At 39.1% G+C, this 21,122-nt stretch overlaps 1 protein-coding gene across 7 annotated transcripts in view; it reads left to right on the forward strand.

The window, feature by feature from the left end:
- The window catches only part of TBL1XR1 (TBL1X/Y related 1), a 108,150-nt gene extending 87,518 nt beyond the window's left edge, over positions 1-20,632 (forward strand). For all 7 annotated transcript variants that reach the window (XM_084212617.1, XM_084212621.1, XM_084212620.1 and 4 more), the window contains 13 exons: positions 659-804; positions 2,279-2,498; positions 4,478-4,610; positions 5,561-5,702; positions 5,976-6,039; positions 6,141-6,238; positions 7,979-8,039; positions 9,187-9,308; positions 9,772-9,846; positions 12,252-12,379; positions 12,563-12,728; positions 13,597-13,698; positions 15,388-20,632. In XM_084212617.1, the coding sequence (XP_084068743.1) occupies positions 659-804; positions 2,279-2,498; positions 4,478-4,610; positions 5,561-5,702; positions 5,976-6,039; positions 6,141-6,238; positions 7,979-8,039; positions 9,187-9,308; positions 9,772-9,846; positions 12,252-12,379; positions 12,563-12,728; positions 13,597-13,698; positions 15,388-15,414 (1,484 nt within the window). In that variant the 3' untranslated portion in view covers positions 15,415-20,632. The remainder of the gene's footprint in view (positions 1-658; positions 805-2,278; positions 2,499-4,477; positions 4,611-5,560; positions 5,703-5,975; positions 6,040-6,140; positions 6,239-7,978; positions 8,040-9,186; positions 9,309-9,771; positions 9,847-12,251; positions 12,380-12,562; positions 12,729-13,596; positions 13,699-15,387) is intronic.
- The last annotated feature ends 490 nt before the right edge of the window (positions 20,633-21,122 follow it).

Consider the following 21,122-nt stretch of genomic DNA (forward strand, 5'->3'; position numbering starts at 1 on the left):
GTGGTTAAAGAAAAAATGCCATGACAATAGTTAACTTGCTGAAACAACTATTTTTCTCTAGCTTAAATTCACTTTTTCAAGGTGATCAAATAAATAGCAAGCAGCTACCATTGCTGCACCATAACATGTTTGCCACTTCTTAATCAGTGCACAATGCTGATGTAGCTCTAAATGGCAGAGTGTATACAATTATGGCAGCACTGTACATGAGCTGAATTGTGTTCACATACAGATCCATTTAACTTTCATGGGTATCAAATCAGTGAGTGAAAATAGCAAGGGAGTCTGGTATCTTGGATATATATTTTTTAAATTAAATACTGCATATGATACAATACTTGCATGTTGTTTGTGAATATATAAGCACATTTAAATGCTACAGTGAATAGTATATTTTATATTGATTCATGCACAAATGTTTTGCCATTGATACTGTAATTAATAATTGTGTTTATATACGAACTTTGCATTTCTCCTTTTATACACTTAAACTATGAGGGAATTGAGGTATTTTGACAAGTTTTTGGTAGTTAGAAGCATGTTGTAGCATTTTACTTTGTATAATTTGCACAGGTGTTAAACAGAAGGTCCTAGCATGGTAGAGCAAGTAGCATTGTTTGTCTGTAAATCAATTCTGATATCTTTGCCTTGTCTTTAGGGTTTTCCCATTCAGCATTTACCTTTGGTATAGAGAGCCATATCAGCCAGTCTAATATAAATGGTGCTCTGGTGCCACCAGCTGCTTTGATTTCCATCATCCAGAAAGGTCTGCAGTATGTAGAGGCAGAAGTCAGTATTAATGAGGTAAGGAGGCTTTGCCTGCAGGAGCATTGGTGTCCTTGCTTGCAGTAAGTTTGAATGCTAGTATTTCTGCTTAACTTCCTTGTTTCCTATCTACTTACTGTCACTTCAGATTCCTTCCCACTGGTGTTCACCGTGACTCAGGTGGTGGAACCAGAGTGGAGTGACATAACTGGGTGGGGGTTCTGCCCAGTGCAGCCACACAACACCAGGCATGGTGTTCTGGCTCATTGCTTAAAGGTCCGCTGTCTGCAGAGTTTTTACCCTCCTCTGATGTTGTAGTGCATCCAGTGCAATAGGATGATAAAGGAGACCAGCAGTCCCTTCATTTTTTGGTTTCTTAGACTGGCACTAGGGAGGTGGGAGAGGACTGTGCAGCTCTTGTTTGGGCTCTTGTGTCATCACAGTGAAGTAATGTGAGCCCAAAGGCAAGATTTTCAAGGAGAGGGTTTGAATTTGTGGCAGGAAGGCTGAAGTTATATGCCAGTTTGCCTTTTGCCTCTGCTGGCTAATTCATCTTGAGCAGGATCTGTTAAATTTGATGTTTAAATGGTTATTCCAGCACTACAGAAAGCTATGTATCTTCCTGCCTGATGCTGCAGACACTCTCCCTCAATTTCCATTCTCATTTGTGCCTGGAAGGTGAGAAGCCTTTCTGTGTGTCAGTCAGATTACTGAAGGAACCTTTTTTTTTCCCCATTAATTCTGCTCACTTTCCAGTCTCCCTTATGTCTGCTGTTTGTGTGGTTTTCACAGTCCTAGTGAAACAAATCCTTTCCCTTAGGAAGCCTCAGAAAAATAAAGCAAGTGATAGGAATAGAAGAAGACCCTATATTTATTGCAAGGAATCCTTCTAGTCTCTAAAAATAGATCCTTACAAAGCCCTAGCATATGTATAAGGGTATTTTTAACTGGGTCTTGTCCATTTCAGGATAAAATTCTTCCTTGTTGTTTGAAAGCATGCCAGCACAGTTTAAAAAAAGGAAGAAAACTAGTCAACTCCCCAGATAATATGTTTATGGAAAGTATTAGTCTAATAAGACTATAACTTCACAAGTCAGTGACCCGAGTTGCAATGTTTGCAGCTCTCTCTTCAAACAAGCCATTAGATTTTGCTGCAGCCACTCATGTTTGAAATCATATTCATAGATAGCTTACAGAATTTTTTGCTTTAGCAGATAATTCAGCAAACTCGAAACAAGTAACTTTTGATTCCACAGGCTTTCCCAGAGGCCTGCAGTGGCTTTTTTTTTTTTTTTTTTTTGCATATTTATGGTGGCCACTTAACTTTAGACTCAAATTCCCATTCTGACCACAACAATTATGAGATATCACTTCCAGCAGCATATGTAAACCACTTTATTTTATTAAATCAAAACATTTGCTTTAGTTTTGCTTGGAATCTTTGCCCGTAATGTTAATTTCCACTTGGTGTTATCTTTTTTTTTTTTTCTTTTCTCCCTGTGCTGTAATTTAGGATGGTACCTTGTTTGATGGTAGGCCGATAGAGTCTCTCTCACTGATAGATGCAGTGATGCCTGATGTGGTACAGACAAGACAACAGGCCTACAGAGACAAACTTGCACAACAGCAGGCAGCAGCTGCTGCAGCTGCAGCTGCCACCAACCAACAGGGATCAGCGAAAAATGGAGAAAATACTGCAAATGGAGAGGAGAATGGAGCACACACTATAGCAAGTAAGTTGAGACAGAAATTGCTTTAAGCTGGGTTAGCATTTCCTAGTTGTTTATCATTGTATGAGCTTGTAGACAATGAGGTAAAAATGTGGAGTAACCCTTCAGCTTGCAGAGAATTCCTTCATCACGGGTCATACTTGAACAGATCATGTCTCACCTTGGGCTGTCCCCAGTTTTGATATCTGGGGTTGCAGGAGTCAAAGTTTGGAATTTTAATTCACAATATTCTCTTGACCAGTCTCACCTCCAGTACTGCTTCTTTTCCATCACCTGAAGGTTTTTCACAGTGCCCTTGCATAAAAATGAAAAAAAATTGAGTCATTCCTCTACAAGGAATGAGGAGAGGAGTCTGCCAGTCCATGGCTGGTTAAAACTGAGTATTGCTTGTGAAGCTCTGCAGACTCTTTCCAGCAAGTTCTGTAAAACCCATGGATCCAAGAGCTGTACCTGGCTCTTCTAGTGGAGCTGAGGTCAGGCTTGCTGGGACAAGCCCTGTGTCCCTTGTGTCTTTTACCAATATCAGTTTTCACTATTTGCTATTCAAAATTGCTCGATGCAACTGCTCTCAGGTGGGCTTTATTCATGAATTCCATTTTAGTTGTGATTGGTGAAATAAATGAGTTCTGTTTGTCATCACTGGTCAAAGGAACTATCTTACAATGAGGCTTAGTATGGAAAAGCTGGGATCAGGCATTAAACTCTGATTTGAAAATGCTCTTCTGGAAGTCTGAATTGCGTGTTTAAGCGTGGGAGTTACACTTCTTTCTGTAAAACACCTGAAAAAATGCCAGTTTTGAGAGAATATTAATATTGAGCCGTGTACAAGTTTTACAGCCTGATTTTACTAGATTTTTTTGTTAGTATATATGATAAAAAGCTAGAAATACGTTCTTTGGCTGAAACGAATGAGGTCTCTACTTTGATGCTTTAATTTAAGAATCTCAAAGGAATATTGATAACTGTGAGCTGGATAGAGGAAGGGTAGACCTCGGATCTCAGCCCTGTTAAATGTGATCTACCAGCAACCCCTGCTGGCTGTACAGCACTTCAGACTGGCATCGATCCTCTGACTGAAGCAATGCTTTATGTTTTGCTCTTTCTGAAAAAATATTCATGTTTTAATAGCCTTTTCTATTTTCTCACATGCACAAGCAATGACAGAAACCCTTAATGCTAAATTAAGCAATAGCTGTGAAATGATTTCTTTAACCGCAGTGAATAAATCTGGAGCAGGTGAACTGTGCAGCATTCCTTGCATTCTGCATTTGCACTCATCGTGAATTTATTTTTAATAATAGAAAATGATTGATGGTAGATGCCAAGAAAACTGTTTTGTCAGTTGAATTACCCCCAGTATGTTCTACAGAACAATATGGTTTCAATCTCACTTCCAAGCAGAAAGTTACACTGCCATAATTCCATGGTAATTGCTGATGAAGTTTGAGAAGCTTGGTTATGTTAACTCTATCAACAAATGTGATTATATTCATTAAAGGCATTTTGTAAATGGAGTGTTGGAGATGTAGGTTTAAAACCTGTTTGACTGCAATTGGTGAAAAGAAATTTTTGAAAATGAATGTGTTATAAACGTATTCCTACAGCACAAGCTAGACTAGCAACATATTGTACTATGCAGTATTGGGCCTGAAAAACAGAGTACTTGTAACAGCATTTATTTTTTAGCATAGCAAAAAATTAACTTTTGGCCCTGGTTCTGAAGCTCCAAATTTAAATCCATTTGGATGTGAAGGATTACAGGGGCGAAGAGCTTTCTCACATTTTCGAAACTCCCCATCTGTTTATAGTGCTTCATTAATTAGAACTGAAAAAATAAAGAGCGTGACAGCTCTGTCAAATTTTTGAATCACATAAATTGTGAATTCTTGCACTCATGGCAGAAGAATCTGAACGTTACAGGAGTCACCATGTCCCAAAATACCAAAATCCACCTCCCTGTACTGTTGTTTCCCACGATGCAGATAATCACACGGATATGATGGAAGTAGATGGAGATGTGGAAATCCCTCCCAACAAGGCAGTGGTGCTGCGTGGCCACGAGTCTGAAGTGTTCATCTGTGCCTGGAATCCCGTCAGTGACCTTCTGGCCTCAGGGTATGTCCACTGACTGTGTGTGTGTGGAGTGGCTGTGCTGGGGCACCCTGGAGATGATGATAATGATTATTACTGATTGCTATTATTAATTATTAGTATTATTAATTAATATTAGTTATTATTATTTGTTATTATGCACAGGAAGGGCAGAAGGTCAGGGAACACCTGCCCCAAACATCAAATGCTACAGCATTTGTTCTTCAGAGAATAGTGCATTAAAATGGAATTTCTTATTATTTGTTAATTAATATATAGTTAATATATAATAAATTAATGTACCATAACACGCAGTTATAATATATAAATATAGAAGTTAATTATTGTCATATATAATCAATACATATTATCATATACATCACATAGCATATATATTGTGTAGCACATAGCATATATACCATTGTATTCTATATTATATATTCTATATTGCATACTTAGTATGTATATATGTGTATGTATATATAGTATATATATATTATATATGTAGTTTATATTATAAAGTATTTTAATATATATTACATTTAATAGATATTACATTTATATACCTATATATATTGCATTTATATAGGGATATAAATGTAATATCTATTAAATGCATGTATAATATAGATAAAGTGGAAATATATATGTGTATATGTAATATATATAAAAAATATAGTGCCTTATATGACTATATATGATATATATTATCTGTTATATTACATAACATGTATTATATGTAAAATAATAGATACTATATATTATATTGTTGCATATATTATAAAGTTGCATTTATAGCATATATTACCTATGTTGCCTCTTATTAGCATACTGTACATTACTGGTACGTGGTATATTGCATGTTGTATAACACTGCAGACTGTCGTTTTGCTGGCACATGTGAATATACCCATGAAATGAGGGGGATGGCCCTGTGTGACCAGCAGATTTCTGTCCCCCGGGGCGTTGTGCAGGTCGGGCGATTCGACGGCGCGGATCTGGAACCTGAGCGAGAACAGCACGAGCGGCTCCACGCAGCTGGTGCTGCGGCACTGCATCCGGGAAGGGGGGCAGGATGTGCCCAGCAACAAGGACGTCACCTCGCTGGACTGGAACGTGAGTGCTCCCAGCAAAGCCCTGCTCGCTGCGCCCCGTGGTCGCGCTTTACCCGGCGGCGGGCTGGCCTCCGTGGCAGCACCTGAAATATTTCTGTTTTGATCACCTTGTATCTCCTGTTATACGTCAGGAACTCCTTTCTAATAACTCGCAGGCAGTAAAATACCCTAAATCCTATGCAGATCTATTCTACCTCAAATTTGCTTTGTGCTTTTAGCTTTGCGTTAAGCAGAAATAAATAAATAAATAAATAAATAACCTTTTTGCTGGCAGAGTGAAGGTACACTTCTAGCAACTGGGTCTTATGATGGCTTTGCAAGGATATGGACTAAAGATGGTAAGCAAAATACTTTTTCATTTACGATATATTTTCCTATATTGTGGCTCACGGCATAGTTTTTTATTTTTTAATGTATTCATATCAATATAAATTTTCAGGTAATCTTGCCAGCACCTTAGGGCAACATAAAGGTCCTATATTTGCGTTAAAATGGAACAAGAAAGGAAACTTCATTTTAAGTGCAGGAGTGGACAAGGTGAGATAATCTTTGGTAAAATTAAAATTCTTTCCTTCACCGTTATAATCTAACTGTAAGCAAAATAGCAAAACTATGCAAAGTAAGTAAATGAGACTAAAGGCATGGGATGTAAATATGTGCTTACAAAGATCTTGTTATGCTTAGCTATGTTTCCTTGGGTTTTATAGTAGTTGATTGAGATATTTTAATTTCCTAGATTTCAGTGTCTGTGGATTTCTTTCCATTTTGGTTAGTCTGAGTTAGAAAGTAATTGTATTGAAACCAGAAACATTAAACCTTTGTAAAACCAAACCATCTAAATTCAATGAAGCACTTCATGCAAAGCCTTAGGAAAAAAAAATTGTACTAGAGGGGTAGGTCGAGGCTGAGTTGGATATCAGTCAAACCTGAGAATGATTATAAAGATTGGAGCTGGAACATAAGGGAAGTTGATATATGTGGCTGGGGAGGTGCCAGTTGTTTAATGCCACAGAGCTCATTGTTTGACTGTATTTCATTTCACATCTCTAAACAAATTCAGGTTTACAAGGTCTTCCAGTTCAGAGCTGCTGTTAGTGTGAGAGATTTTATGTATGAATGGTAGGAAAGGCACAGAGTGATGGGAAATGTACTTAAAGTGAGTTCAGAGAATCAAATAGACTATAGCAAGAGTAAGGAGAGTTGATTTTTTGCTCTGTAACTGATTCAAGGTGCAGAAGTCAGCACAGGTTCTCTCTTAGAGTGACAAACTGCAACCTCAGTACAACCACTTAAAACTGGCAGTGTCACTGTAAAGTAGGACTTTTTCTCCTTTATTTGTTTTGGGTTTTTTTCCTTTTCCTGCATGCATTTACTTGGTTTGCTTTATTAGCCAGCTTTATAAATGCTTGTGCTGGCACAAAGGAAGGAAAATTTAATGTCTCAAAGCATGGAAAGGATGTGTTTACACTTTTGGCGTCTGTGAAGGTTATACCAATTTTTAAATATTTGTGGAAGTACAGCTTTCATTTGCAGGGAAATAATTATGAAGAAATAGAAACCTCAATCAGTCAATAAAACTTCTTAGACAAACTGAGATTATGCTTTGAAACAGATTCTGCTTTAGCAGAGGGAATGACCCAACCTTAGGCTCCTTTTCCATTATTATTTTGTGTGGTCAGTTCATGCTTTCATTGAATTTGGTGTTAAAATTTTCATTGGTCTTTGAGGTAGGGAAGGGATATTGGCATATAATATACTGATGATAAGATACTGATTTTGTCAAGTAAGGTTTCTTCAACCAGAAGGTTATGAAAGTATTGCCAGAGACCAACATAGAATGAAATTACACCCTAAAATTTTCAGTGTGTGACTAACCATTAATAACATCTCCTTAGGAACGAGTGAGTAGCTGATACTACAATTTGAATATACGAGTATTTGAAATTAAAATAGGAGTGTGGAATGGATTAGGAGAATATATAAATAGGACTAAGGGGATGAAACTGTTTAAAAGCCCACAAATTCCTTTTTCTCTCTAGACCCCAAAATGTTGTGACTAAACATCTTTCTAATGCAATCCTAAATTTTCTGCTGTTTTCTGTACATCTACTACTATTTCTTTTAGTACTGGATCAAACTCTAGAAATGTATAATCAAGAGCAGGTTTGGGTGATGGTGAGCAGGGTAGGTATTCTCATACTTGTGAGTGGTGGTAGTTGTGGGGAAATTAGCAATTTGTGCAAGTTTGTTTATTGTTTATTTATCTGTTTAACACAGACCACAATTATTTGGGATGCCCACACTGGCGAAGCCAAGCAGCAGTTTCCTTTTCATTCTGGTGAGTCTTGATTTCATCATTCAGATTTGTCATCTGAAAAGACAAAAATGTTACTTTTAAAAATAAGTTTTAAAATCTGATGTTTGTGGTGCTTATTTGCATAATTTAAAAATCTTACAGGTAGTCCTTGGTTACTTATAGTCCCATACTAGAATATTGAGAATGTAAACAAAGTTGGATTTGTTCTGATTTTATAACTCACACTTTTATTGCAGTTCCAACAAAGTCATAGGAGATAAATAATCCAACTACTCCTGACTTTCTGTAATATGGTGGCAGACAAATCATGTGGGCAGGCCACGAGGGATTAATGTTTATCACCTAAGGACTGCATTTGTCATCCTCCTGCTGCAGAGATCCCACCCCTATCCCATTGTTCCGCTGTCCCCAAATTGTTGGGCCACAAACCAGCTGAAAGCTGTTCACTGGCCAGCTGGGGTGGCAGTGCAGGTCAGACAAATTGCTTTGTGGGCTGCATGCTGAGCAATCCTGCCAGAATCAGCTGGAAGACAGAAAGGAGAGGATGGCAGTCATGTCATTGAAGGGACTCGTTCCCACTCCTTATTCCACTCGTGCCACATTTCCAGAGCCATGACAGCAGTCAGAAACATCAACTCAGCATTTACTCCAAGCAGTTTTCCCTGTGCTACCTGCCATACGTAGCTGGCTTGATCAAATGGAACATGTTGCCTATGATTAAACTTCAAGTTACCACATCTTACAGTGCTGGAATTAAGAAAGGAAATAAATCCTCACCCATCCGTGAGCACGAGCAGGAGCTGGTGGTGGAGATGAGCTCATGCATGATGATGTGTGAAGTTGTGGGAACCTGTTCCTTGTGCTGACTCCTGAGATTTGTTTATAGATGACTTAACTACAGCTTGATGTCCTGCTGCACTGTCTTCTGTATAACTTAGATTTCACATATGTTCCATATTATGATGACTTATATTAAATTTGTTCCATTTTGTGTAAGACTTGTTTTAGCTGCACTTCTTATTGTTCATAGTGTTTATCTTCAGAACTGCTGTAAAATTAATGATTGCTTCCAGTTGGCTTTTGTTCCAAGGTGATGCATGCTAAATTTGTACATCAAATTCCTGCAGAGTGTGTACTATAGCTTTAAATATCTTTCTTTTTCTTTTAGCACCAGCATTAGATGTTGATTGGCAGAGTAACAACACATTTGCCTCTTGCAGTACAGACATGTGTATTCACGTTTGTAAACTAGGACAAGATAGGCCCATCAAAACCTTCCAGGGTCACACAGTAAGTACTGCAAAATGGGGGTGATACTTTTATTAGAGAGAGATTGGGGACTCAGTAAATTTACCAATACCCAGCACTTGTGTAATTGGCTACAGGCAGTAGATGCACGCATAAGTAGTTGTGGTTAAGGTTTTATGGTAATCACAATCTCTGTGATTATCAGAACAATTCTCACCCCCATGCAGCCTGTTTTACCAGTGTCAGGGTACAAGAGTGAGCTTTAGGAGAAGCATGGTAACTTCAAAACTTTACCAGGTGGTGTACAAGAATGCATGGGAAATGTGATAAATGGATAGCAAAAAGCTGTTAGTTGTTATTGAAGGCAAAGTTATGAATAAAATTAAGTGTTAAAATCCTGGCAATTATGCAAATACTCATAACTGCTGTCCAGCTTTATCTTTTGTAAGCTATCATTTTGTAATGGAAGGGAAGACTCCAACTTACTCTCATTGTTCACTTTCAGAATGAAGTAAATGCAATCAAATGGGATCCAACTGGTAATCTGCTGGCATCCTGCTCTGATGACATGACTCTAAAGGTAATGGGAGTTCTGGTGCTGGCCTTTGTCTTTGTAGGACTCTGGAATGCACTTGATTAGCCTGGCCATTCCAGCAGTATCACTGTACTTGCTGTGTTGTCTTATATTCGTTCTTTTTTAATATAACAAGGTTAGGCAATCCTAGAAATCCTTGTTAATCAGGGCCAAGCTTTGGTACAGAGGACTTGTTACAGGCTGCCAGCCTGAGACTTGGAGGATGATTTATTAGGTGCTTTTAGCTGTTCACAGAATCAGGTCATTAATCATTAAGCTGTCACACTTGATGGTTGCTTTTGGTTAAAAGAAAAAAGTTGGAATGCATGTCAGGTAGCACATTTAAGAATGGGTGACTTGCTCCTTTCCTGGTTTTCTTTTGCTTTCCCCTTCTTTCTAGTTAAAATCTTAGCCATGTTGTTTCTTCTGAGGCTGTGTGCACTCCTGGATTTTTCCAGTTCTTCAGGAGTCATTCTGCAGTTTTCAATCATACCTACACTTGTCCTCCAAGTGATTCACAGCTGTGTGCTTTCTTGTAGAACAGGGGCAAACTTGTGAGTGCAGAGGGCACTGCAGCTTACACATGTGACTTCAGGGCACTCCAGACATCCTTACAAACCTGCCACCCGCAAAAATGAGGTTGTTCATGCCTGACAGCCTGTGCTGCTTCCATGGTACAGATGCTTTACATTCACTGGGAACTTCAGCACTGTGCTTGGTAGAGTTTCAGGATACATTTTTTGCATTGACAGCGCTGTCCTGCTAGTAGCCCCTGGGACAGTTAATTCCATCCAGCTCACTGTTATTTAATCAGGGAATGGCTGAATGAGTAGCCACATATCCCTCCTGCTGGCACATGGTCAGGCTCTGGCAAGGGAAATCACCTTATCTAAATACAAACACTTAAGCATTAAGCCTCCAGTCTAAAGCTGGATGTCTAGACATCTCCAGCACTGTCTAGCACTGCTGAAGAGCAAGTTATCCTTTCCTGAGTTAAGTGTCTTAAGTGAAGTGTGCTGAGGAAACCCCTGAGAGCATCAGTTGTTCTCCACTGGCAGTGCATGGAGTCAAAACTGCCAGCTTAAGCCAGGTATTTAATACTTAGACAGCTGAAACTCCAGGGTGATGAATTCCAGTCTGGAGCTTGAGCTGCTGTTGCTGCTGCCTCTCCATGAGCAGAGGTGACAACTGGGAATGTGTCAGCGTTTGTGGGATTCAAGCAATTAACTTCTTGGTGACCGTTTCAAATGGAGCCCAGGCTGGAAAGAATGTTATTGTTTTGTTCAGGATTAGCTCAAAAGCCAAGTGCTGGAGGCTAAGGCTACACATCACTAATCACTTGTGGATCACTTATTTTCAATGGCAGAAGGAATAAATACCAGGTTTGGAAGCACATGGAAGGTGCCTAGTGATTTATTTACTTGGTCAGTTCCTATCCACAGCTTAATGTTCTCTAAGGCAGTTGATACAGACTCTTTCATCTATGCTAGTTTTGGGAAGAGAAGCTAGATTTTGATCCCATCAATTAAACTGGAAATACAATTTCAATTCTGTCTGCACATTGAAAATCAATTTCCTCTTCAGCAAAGCAGCAGTTCTGAAAAGCACCATTTGTTTGCACATTCACCTCAATTGCAGCTTAAATGTTGTGTGAGGTTGTGTTGGCCTTAAACATGCTCCTGGTAGCTTTTTCCAAGAAAAAGTGAACTAAAAGCATTACTGAGACAGATATTATTAAAAATAGCATTCAGGTGGTTATCCACCATCTCAAATTTCTGCCATATAAAAGCCTTCCCAAATCCCTTCTATAGAAGCCATGTAAACTCTTAATAGAATAAAGTTATTTTGTTTGTTGAGTATGCTCATAGAGGAGTTGGAGTCCTCTAATGACCTCCCTGAAGTACTGAACACTGAAATCTGGCAATGCAAACACTGATACGTCAGGAAAATGCCATAGTGGTATTTGTGTCTCTGGATTTGTATGAAAACACAAAATTTTTCTACTATCCCTTTATTTCACTCAGTCTGTGCAGCAAGAAGTTCATTTAAAAATAGGACCGTGGTATTTTATCAACTCAGACATGAACATTTACGTACTGCTCTTCTCATTTCAGCATCTGCTCTCATCCCTGCACTTTTCAAGGGGTTTGCAGTTCACTCAGGCAGTTTGGTTTCTACAGGCAGCACCTTTTTTAGTAATTAACTTCACTGGGGACTTAGAATGCAAAGAATGAAAGGTCCTGGAATAGAACTTGGCATAATTACTCTAGAAATCTAGCAATCATAGCAAATGTTCTGAGTGGCCTAAAAGATAACAGTCAGCCTGCAAATGATACAGAAGAAACATCTAAAATGATTTTTAGTACAATATTGTGCTAACTTATTTGTGTTTTCCTCCCTTTTTGTCATAGATCTGGAGTATGAAACAAGACAGTTGTGTCCATGATTTACAAGCACACAACAAAGAAATTTATACTATCAAATGGAGTCCTACAGGACCAGGAACAAATAATCCAAATGCCAATCTTATGTTAGCAAGGTACTATTTAATCCTGGTTTTAAATGCTTGTTAAACATTATTTTTTACCTCACTTTCTGTAAATGTAAGTTCACAGAATGTTTTGAGGCATGTGAGATACTTTATCATTTTTCTGTTTGTATTAGCAACAAAAATATGTTGAATTGAGATGTAATTAATCTGTTTTTTATTTTTCCTTGATAGTGCATCCTTTGATTCTACTGTTAGGTTATGGGATGTAGACAGAGGAATTTGTATTCATACTCTGACAAAACATCAAGAACCTGTGTACAGTGTAGCTTTCAGTCCTGATGGCAGGTACCTGGCCAGTGGCTCCTTTGATAAATGTGTACACATCTGGAATACACAGGTATTGCTCTTGTCTGTGTTGAGAAGTTTGTGTTTTGGTCTTTTCCATCCTTCCAAACTTTGTGTATCCATCATACTTCAGCCACCAAGAGCTTTGTCATTCCTAACACACTGGTTATCTCTTTGTTCTGAGATTATTTCTTTTAATGGTTGTACATTTAATTTCTCTCTTTGAATGGTTGCATGTGGTGAAGTAATACTTGTCTTTACATTATCTTAGCACAAAAACCAAAAAGACAAAAAAACAAGCCAAAAAGACCCAGACCAAAAACTCTGACACCAACAAAACCCCGCATTGAACAAAGTTTATCCAAAATATATTTCATCCAAAAATACTCTTTGTTAACTCTGAACTTTAAATTCCTGATAAAATGGTGACTGGATGTGGACCCACTAATCTGATTGGCTGTTTCATTGAATTTCACTGACAAACAAGAGAATGCAAAGTGAGGGAAGATAATGATGGCAAAGTATTTCTATGAAACTTTCTCAAAAAGGACACTATTACTTTTTTTGTATTTCTGGTAGAAAAAAAGGGTTTGTTATGTTTAAAGTCTAAAGACCTTGTTGTCAGGCATGATGCAATCTCTGGCTGCTGGACATTGGGTATTAATTTCTGAAAGGCTCATTTTAGTAATTGGAAGTAGTTGTGACCATCCCCAGTTTTGCCCATCAAACACAGGAGCTCAAGATGCAATGGTTGTGCCACATTCTTTAACAAGGTGCTGAGACTGTCCACAAATCTCTTCTGGACCACTTTCCTCTGAGAATTTTAGCTTTTCAAAGCAGTGGGGAAATGTTGCATGTACAAGTTGTGCTTGTTCACTTTGATTTTGTTGTATTAATTACTTGCCTTGTCCCTTTTTTAGACAGGTGCCCTAGTTCACAGTTATCGGGGAACAGGAGGGATTTTTGAGGTTTGCTGGAATGCAGCAGGAGACAAAGTTGGAGCAAGTGCTTCAGATGGTTCAGTAAGTGTTGCTTGACTTGGTTGATGTTCCAATAACAAACATCATCTGGAAATCTTTTCACCAACAATGGGGACAAAATTTCCTTCTCTAGCTGAAGGTTGAATAAAGCCAGCTCACCTGTAGGTTTTCAGCTGTAATCCTGCTGTGGTATTTCAAGGAGAATATCTTTATTCCAGTCCAAAAACCTCAGAAGGTGGAGACATCTTCAGTTTATATTTTCTGTTCTTTCTGGGGCTTACTGTGTCAGCCTGTTCAGTGTGGCTGGTTTGGAAACAAATTTGTTTTTCTTTGCCCTTTTTGAGGGAAGATGCTCAGTGTAGGTGATATTATTATAATGCATGACAGGAATGAAATACCTTATGCATTGCACTCAGCAGCAAAACAAAGTGCAGATTTTCAAATGCTTGTAATTAAAAAGTTCTTAAAAATGTCAGCAGCTATATATAAATATCAGCCTGCTTACTTTGCTTAGGAAAAGCAGGGAATAAAATCATGTTTAACTAATCATGGATGCTCCCACTGTCATTTCACTGCAGGGTGTTGGAGCATCTCCCTCTGGCTGCTCTGACACTGCCCTGCAGAGAGCTGCAGTGGGGTGGGAATGTCCAGGGTCTCCATAAGGAGCACAGTCCTGGAGCTTTTGCTTGCCTCTGTCTCACCATGGCTGGCAAAGAAAAAGGAAAGCCTAAGGAAAGGCAAAACTAAAATAAAATAAGGCTGATAAGGGGATTGTGTTTTGAAGTGCTGTAGCTTCCTTTAACTAACGTCAGCAAAAAGCCATCCTGGCAGCTCAGCAGTGCAGAGTCTCAGGTGGCATCTTAACACAGGTGCCAAAGCAATTCCCTCCTGAATGCTCCTTGCTGGTAAGTAAGGTTGTTTTGTTAGAGTTCAAATCACAAAATAGGAAGTTCTGGATTTTAAGAGGCCTGCATTCTAGAGAATTAATTTTGATTGGTCTTTATATCATCTTAGTCTTTTAAGTATAGGCAATATAAAAGGACAAAAGCTCAAGGCATATCCTGAGTAGAAATTGATTATCACTCCTTTTTTATACATGCTGTGTAACCTTTCCAGTCCTCCAATTAATTTGACCCAAGAGGCTGATTGTACTTGGAATAGATTTGTTTTCATTTGGTTTCTGATATTTTAAAAAATGTTGGACTTAATTTGTTCTATATTGTTCTGTAGCAAAAGCCCTTCTCCTCCACTCTATTTTAAATGTGCTTGCACCTGGTGTTATCTTGTGTGTGGTTATTTTTTACTAATAGATTTCTATATCTGACAGACCCAGCAGCACTACTTAGTGGAGATTTTGGGAAGACTAAAACTGGAATTTGTACACTGTTAACTGTTTTTTTCTGATCTATTTTAGTACTTGTCCATGTACTTGAATCTAGTTTGTAAAAATATAAAATTAAATTAGAGTCAGTTCTCAGCCTCAAAGTATTAAATAACAGGCAAACAGCTTACATAAGATGTTGTTGCTGCTCTGATTGTAATTCTGGAGGCAGCAGTGCCCTTAGTTCATAAAGGGCTCACCTGGTCATTTTGATATCATTTAATTATTATTAATGGATTCAAGGTTAAGCTGACAGAACCCACGTGGCAGGTTTTGCTGTGATGCTTCACCCAGAGCTGTGCAGCCCGTGGTGCTGTGCAGCTGCTGCATGTGTGTCTCTCTCTTTGCAGGTTTGTGTACTAGACCTCCGGAAATAGCGCTCTTAGTTGGAAGCCATGGACCGACTATGAATGTGTACATAGCCAAAATGACTGTCCCTGACCCATGTACTGCTCTAGTCCCAATCGAACCATGGCCAGTCCACTACAGCCAAATGTAAAAGAAATATATACATATACTGTATATAAAAAAAAAAGGAGAAAAAAAAAAAAAAAGAGGAGAAAGAAAAAAAAAAAAAATAATTACACCCTGAAGAGGATGACAGAGTTTTGTCACAGCTTGTGAATCCTGTTCACCAAGTGCTGGAATCTGCTGTGCCCCAAAATAACATTTAAAGGTTTTTGGATATGGAAAACAGAAGAGAGCGAGAGAGAGAGAAATATACCATATACAAGAGCAGACCCATATACATACCAAAATCAGAAGATACTAATGGCAGCCTTCATTACCCCTTCCCCCACGAGATCCATTCTCACGTGGATTTGTGGGGTAGTTTTGTTTTCCTTCTCAGTAGTTGAGCAGTTTGTGTGTACAGAGAAAATGGACTTACAGAAATCTGCAGCAGTAGGTTTTTTTTCTTTGCTTTTAAACATTGGATTTTCTGTTTTGTTTTGGTTAAGTTTACGGATGCATGAAGTAAGAGAGTGATTTAGTTTCTTGTTTATATTTTTTCACCTTGGAAAAGAAAAAAAAAAAAGGCGTTTCTTTGAAACATGTTCGGATGCATTCTTTGAAGAGGTAGTTTGAACCTGATAATCTTTGGTACATTTTGTGGCTCCCAGAGCACAATTTTGTGAGCAGAGGGAGGGTGGAAAAGGGATTAGGGAGAGAGAAGAAAAAAAAAATCCTTCTTTGCAGCGTGATATTCCACGTCCTTCTCATCTACAAAGCAGGATGGAAATGGGTATAATGCTATGTTTGATTTTCTGGTGACATGGCTGAAATGCAGTAATTTCTTATTTGGGACATAATTCTGCCAAACGTAAGAACAGAAGGGCACAAAAACACAGGAAAAAGAAAATAAACAGGGATGCAAAAAAAAAAAAAAAAAAAGGAGAAAAACATAAAGAGGAAAAATGCATCTTCTGTTGCTTTAAGACCATAGCTACAATATGGTTAAATTGTGCACTATTGTGAAAAGGAGCAAAGTATAGCTGGGGGATTTTGTTTAAGAGGTTAAGATCTTTCTGGACAAGGGTTCATGCCACAGCTTCTTTGAGAGTTGCCCATCATTATTTGTAGGAGCTTAGATGTATAATTGTAACCAAACTCCAGTATTAAAAGTATTTCATGTAATTTTTCTTTATTAAAATAAAATCTTTGGCATATATTTGATAACACTGCCATTAAGAGGCAAAATGTTTACTACCTTAGATTTTAAAAAAAAGATCTTAAACAGAGGACTTGCTTCAAGTTTATTTTAATAGCAGTGATTCAGCTTATTTAAAAGATGAATACTTGCACTAATTCCCCTGCTGCTCCAGTCCTGCAGTTTATTGTATCTTGTGACTACATTTTTTTCCAAATATAGGGTAGATGTAAGCTGCTATTTTTTTAATAATCACTACTATATAGTGTCTTTTACTCTGTTTACAATATCAAGTATTTTTCTTACAATGACAGATGTATATGGCAAACCTTTTTCTGCTCATGTGATTAAAAGTATACTAATAGTGATTTTATTTGTAAATGATAGCATGAGGCTGTGTTTATGCGTATGTGTAGTCGAAAAGGTTGCATCATGTCTTGCATAAGATTCCAAGAGTGTAAATTTATAAAAAGAGAGGTTGTCAAATTTATGTCACAGACGTTTTACTTAAGGAATGGTTTATATTACAGAGCTTTGCAAAGTTATCGGTTTTATAACACTATTTCAATCACAATTAATTTTGTGACTTATGATTGTTAGTCTCTAACCTATTTTTTTATTCATTTGGGGTTCTTTTTCCCCCCCTCCAAGTTAAGTATAAATTCATTTAATTGAGATAATGCAGCTTTGACATTTAACCATTGTTCTTTAGGCATCGATTTCTGCTATTTCCATGAAATAAACATGACTTGAAGCAAGTCTGAGTTTGGCTAAGGTAGGGTAGCAATTTGCCAGTGGTTAAGACAAGTCAACAATAATACATGGTTTATATACACCCCAGGATTATACTGCTATCATACACAGCATTTAAAACCAACACCAAGTCATATCCATAAAGACAGTTATCTGTGGTGGTTCTGTGCCAGCTATTTTTAGGGTTTGGAACATATTGCAAATGTTTTGAGCAATTACCCTGTGAGTTACAATATGTAGGAAACCTAATATATTGAGTGTCTGGCACTTGAAATATTGCTTTTATTGCTGGAGGTCCATGACTGTGGCTGACCTCTGTCATTTAATGAAAAAAAAAATAAAAATAAAAAAAAATTCTGTGCAATAATTTTAAACTGTGCTCCCAGGAATAGACACAAATGTTTTGAGTATGTTTAAGCTGCATTTTTCGTTTAGCAATGCATTTGTCAATTGCACTGAATTTAAATCTGAAAGTCAGAAGTGATTCTTGATAGTACTTTTGTATTTTAATATGGACAGTTTATTCATTTTCATAAAAGTTATTGGATGATTCTTTCAGCCAATCTAAACCGAATTGTGGTGGAATTCTGTGACATAGCTGCAAAATCACACAGCCATGTTTTAGGGTATTGCCATTTTCCTCTTTCTCAATCATCAGCCGTTTTGGTTGCAATTCTAGTTGCTTCAGCATAGCATCACTCACTCAGAAATAGAGAACACCGGAGCTCCAGGCTGTGCAGGCCAGGGCTGCCAGGAGCGTCGGCTCCGTGGGCTCGGGCGCTGCGCGGGCAGTGCCCGCTGCCCTGGGGCCAGCCCGGCGTCCCCGAGCCGAGGTGTCCCACTGCTACGGGGCCAGGCCGGTGTCCCCAGGCCCGGCAGTGTCCCCAGGCAGTGTCCCCAAGCCCAGCTCCGGCCGTAGCTGTCCAGCTGTCCTGCCTCGCATGCCACAGTGCTGCTCCTGCTCCCGCGCGCCCGGAGCGCCGCACGCCGCCTTCTGCCACCCCGTCAACCAAAAACCAGACAGAGCCACCGCAGAACCGCGACGTTCATTGCTGGCTTTTATAGCACAAAGGCCTCGTGTTCCAGGGTGGGGTAGACTGTCCAAATTGCTCCTTTCAAAGGGGAAGCCAAATGGCAGCAAGGCCCTGACTTTGTCTAGCGTGTACGTGCATGCTCAGTCTTACGGATGGAGTCGTTCCTATTTTTATCAGTTCAATGCGATAACAGGCAAATATCCAAACAGAGGATGAAAGGAAGGGGAAAAGCTGGGCTCAGAATTAATGATGGGGTAAGAAATAACTGCTCTTGAGTTCGCTGTCTTTCTGTGCATCCATCTCAGAATCCCGTTTGTCATTTTTGCATGAACAGATCCGGGTTTCTGTAGAGTTCGTCTTTTTCTATTTTTACTTCACCTTTTTCTGCATTTTTAAATTGATGTAAAGATTCCCAACCAGTGGACTTTTTAGTGTAGTTAAGAGAATATCTAGGTCTTCATAAAAGCTTTTTTAGACTCTTTGTAATGTTGATAAACTGAGTTTATTCTGGGACTACCATTGTGCAGGGTTATTTAGCATGTCTACTAGATGATTGGAAATCTTATATGAAACACTAAAAGTGCCTCTTTTTCTGGGTTGGGTGGAGGGGAGGTAGTAGTTAGCAGAGTCAGAACGACATGGCATTTCGAAGCATGTTTCTTGATTTCGTGACACTTTAATGCATCTTGAGAGAAAGGCCAAAGATTTCTACCAATTTTAATTGATTTTAATTTTAAAAAGCACTCCTTTTTCCTTACACTGCTTACCTCATGCTGGGGCGTCTGATGGGGGATGTCCTTTGTGTTTAGGGCGAGCAGTGGGCGGCCGTGCCGGTTTGCCAGCAGAGTGACCTCAGCAGCTGACACCTTTAATTCATGTAAGGAGCTTCATTGCCACTGCAAACTGGGGGGTTCAGCCTGTAAATACGAGGTTGTCTGTTCAGCGAAGAGGGGAGCCTTGGGATCTGCTTTTTCCAATCTTTACTTCATCAGGAATCCCACTCTCTGTCACTTCACCCTTGCCAGGGCGAGCGCTGGCTGTGCTGAACCCCAGTGTGGATAAAATCAGCCTCATCCCCCTTGAGCTGAGGGTCCCGGTGTCCGTGGGGTTTTGCCAGAGCAGGGCCTGCTGGATTTAGCCCAGTTCCTTTTTGACTCCCTTCCCAAAGCCCTGTAGAGCCATTCCCCGGTGGGATCACTTCCACCCTCTCCAGACGCCTGAAGAAAGCAGAAGCAACATTGTGGCATGTTAGCAGCAAATGCAGCTTCGGGAGACAGCAGTAAATCTCCATCGAGATCCCTGACATTTTCCGTAGGGAGAGAGACATGGAGCAGTCCTCACTTCTCCCTGTAGAGAAAGCTCTGAAATACCACGAGCTGTGAAAGTGTGACTGTCTTCACTGTCAGTCTGGTGGGAGGCAGACGAACCAGGAAAATCTGCCATTTCGAGTGGATTGCAGATTTAGTGTTAATAGTGCTTCAGATCAGTAGTTTTGAGTACATAATTCGCTTTCTCTGCCTTTAAGTTTGAAGCTTGACAATAACTTGAGGCATGTTTTTGTTTTGTTTTGGTTTTTTTTTATTTTTAAATAATCATTCGTTTTTACTTCATAATGTTTTTTGACATTTGTGGGTAAATACAAGAAAACAGTCTGCATGTTGTTGCTAGTCCAGTGTACTTTGCAATCTTGTCCTCAACAGACTGCAGTGTGCAGAACAGTAATTCTAGAATACAGAAGTAATTTTCTCTCTCTCCTGACATTGACATTGTAGTTGTAATGGTTTCATTTGGAGTTACAAATCCTTTGGGTCTAATTCTGTGAGCCTACCTATAGCACTGGATTAAAATGTCTGCATCATTTCTTCAGTTATCCAGTTAAACTACAACTGTTGTAAAAGTGTAAACCAGCCCATGACAGTTTTTTGTACTTGTTTAAAGGACTTTTATTGTTCAGTTTTCATGATTATTGTCTAAAGAAGACTGATATAGATGTTCTATACTGTCCTGGACCATGTTAATTACACTTTATGATGTATTTTGGTTCTACATCACAATGATTTGTCCCCAAGGCCCTTATATCCCTTCTAGGCACATTTTCTGTTGCAGTTTCCCTTTGCATTGTATTGCTTTGACAACTGTAATTTGAATCAGATCTGAAAGAGGTCCAGAATAAAATATATTTTGATATTACCTTGGCTGAATGTTATATACCAATAATTTTAGACGCTTGGGATGGAAGATTTGCATATCATTAGGCTGGGGAAGTGACAGACTGAAACACTATTTTTAATATTTGGTTTGGCACATTTTCACATAAGACAAGGTGCAAACAGCAGCAGGAGCTAATGCAGTGTGTGGCTGCAGGATCTTTGTGAGCACACTGTAGATCCTGTGATGGTGACACCCTCCCCTGCCACCCTGTCCTGCTGTTCCATTTAGGGGAACTGATTTATTTTGTGTTTTACATGCTCCATCTTCCCCTCACCCCTACACCTGTGGAACAGAAGCAGAGTCCCGTGGTGCTTGCAGCTGTGTGGAAGATTCTGGAGGCATGGGAGCAGCTCCTCCCTGGTGGTGGAATCTCAGGGGGAGATCTGGTGGTACAGAGCAACTCAGTTTGGCTGTGCAGAGCAACGTTGTTTGTGTTACT

This window comes from Fringilla coelebs, assembly GCF_963513975.1.
Source record: "Fringilla coelebs genome assembly, chromosome: 10".
In the NCBI taxonomy this organism is placed as follows: Eukaryota; Metazoa; Chordata; class Aves; order Passeriformes; family Fringillidae; genus Fringilla; species Fringilla coelebs.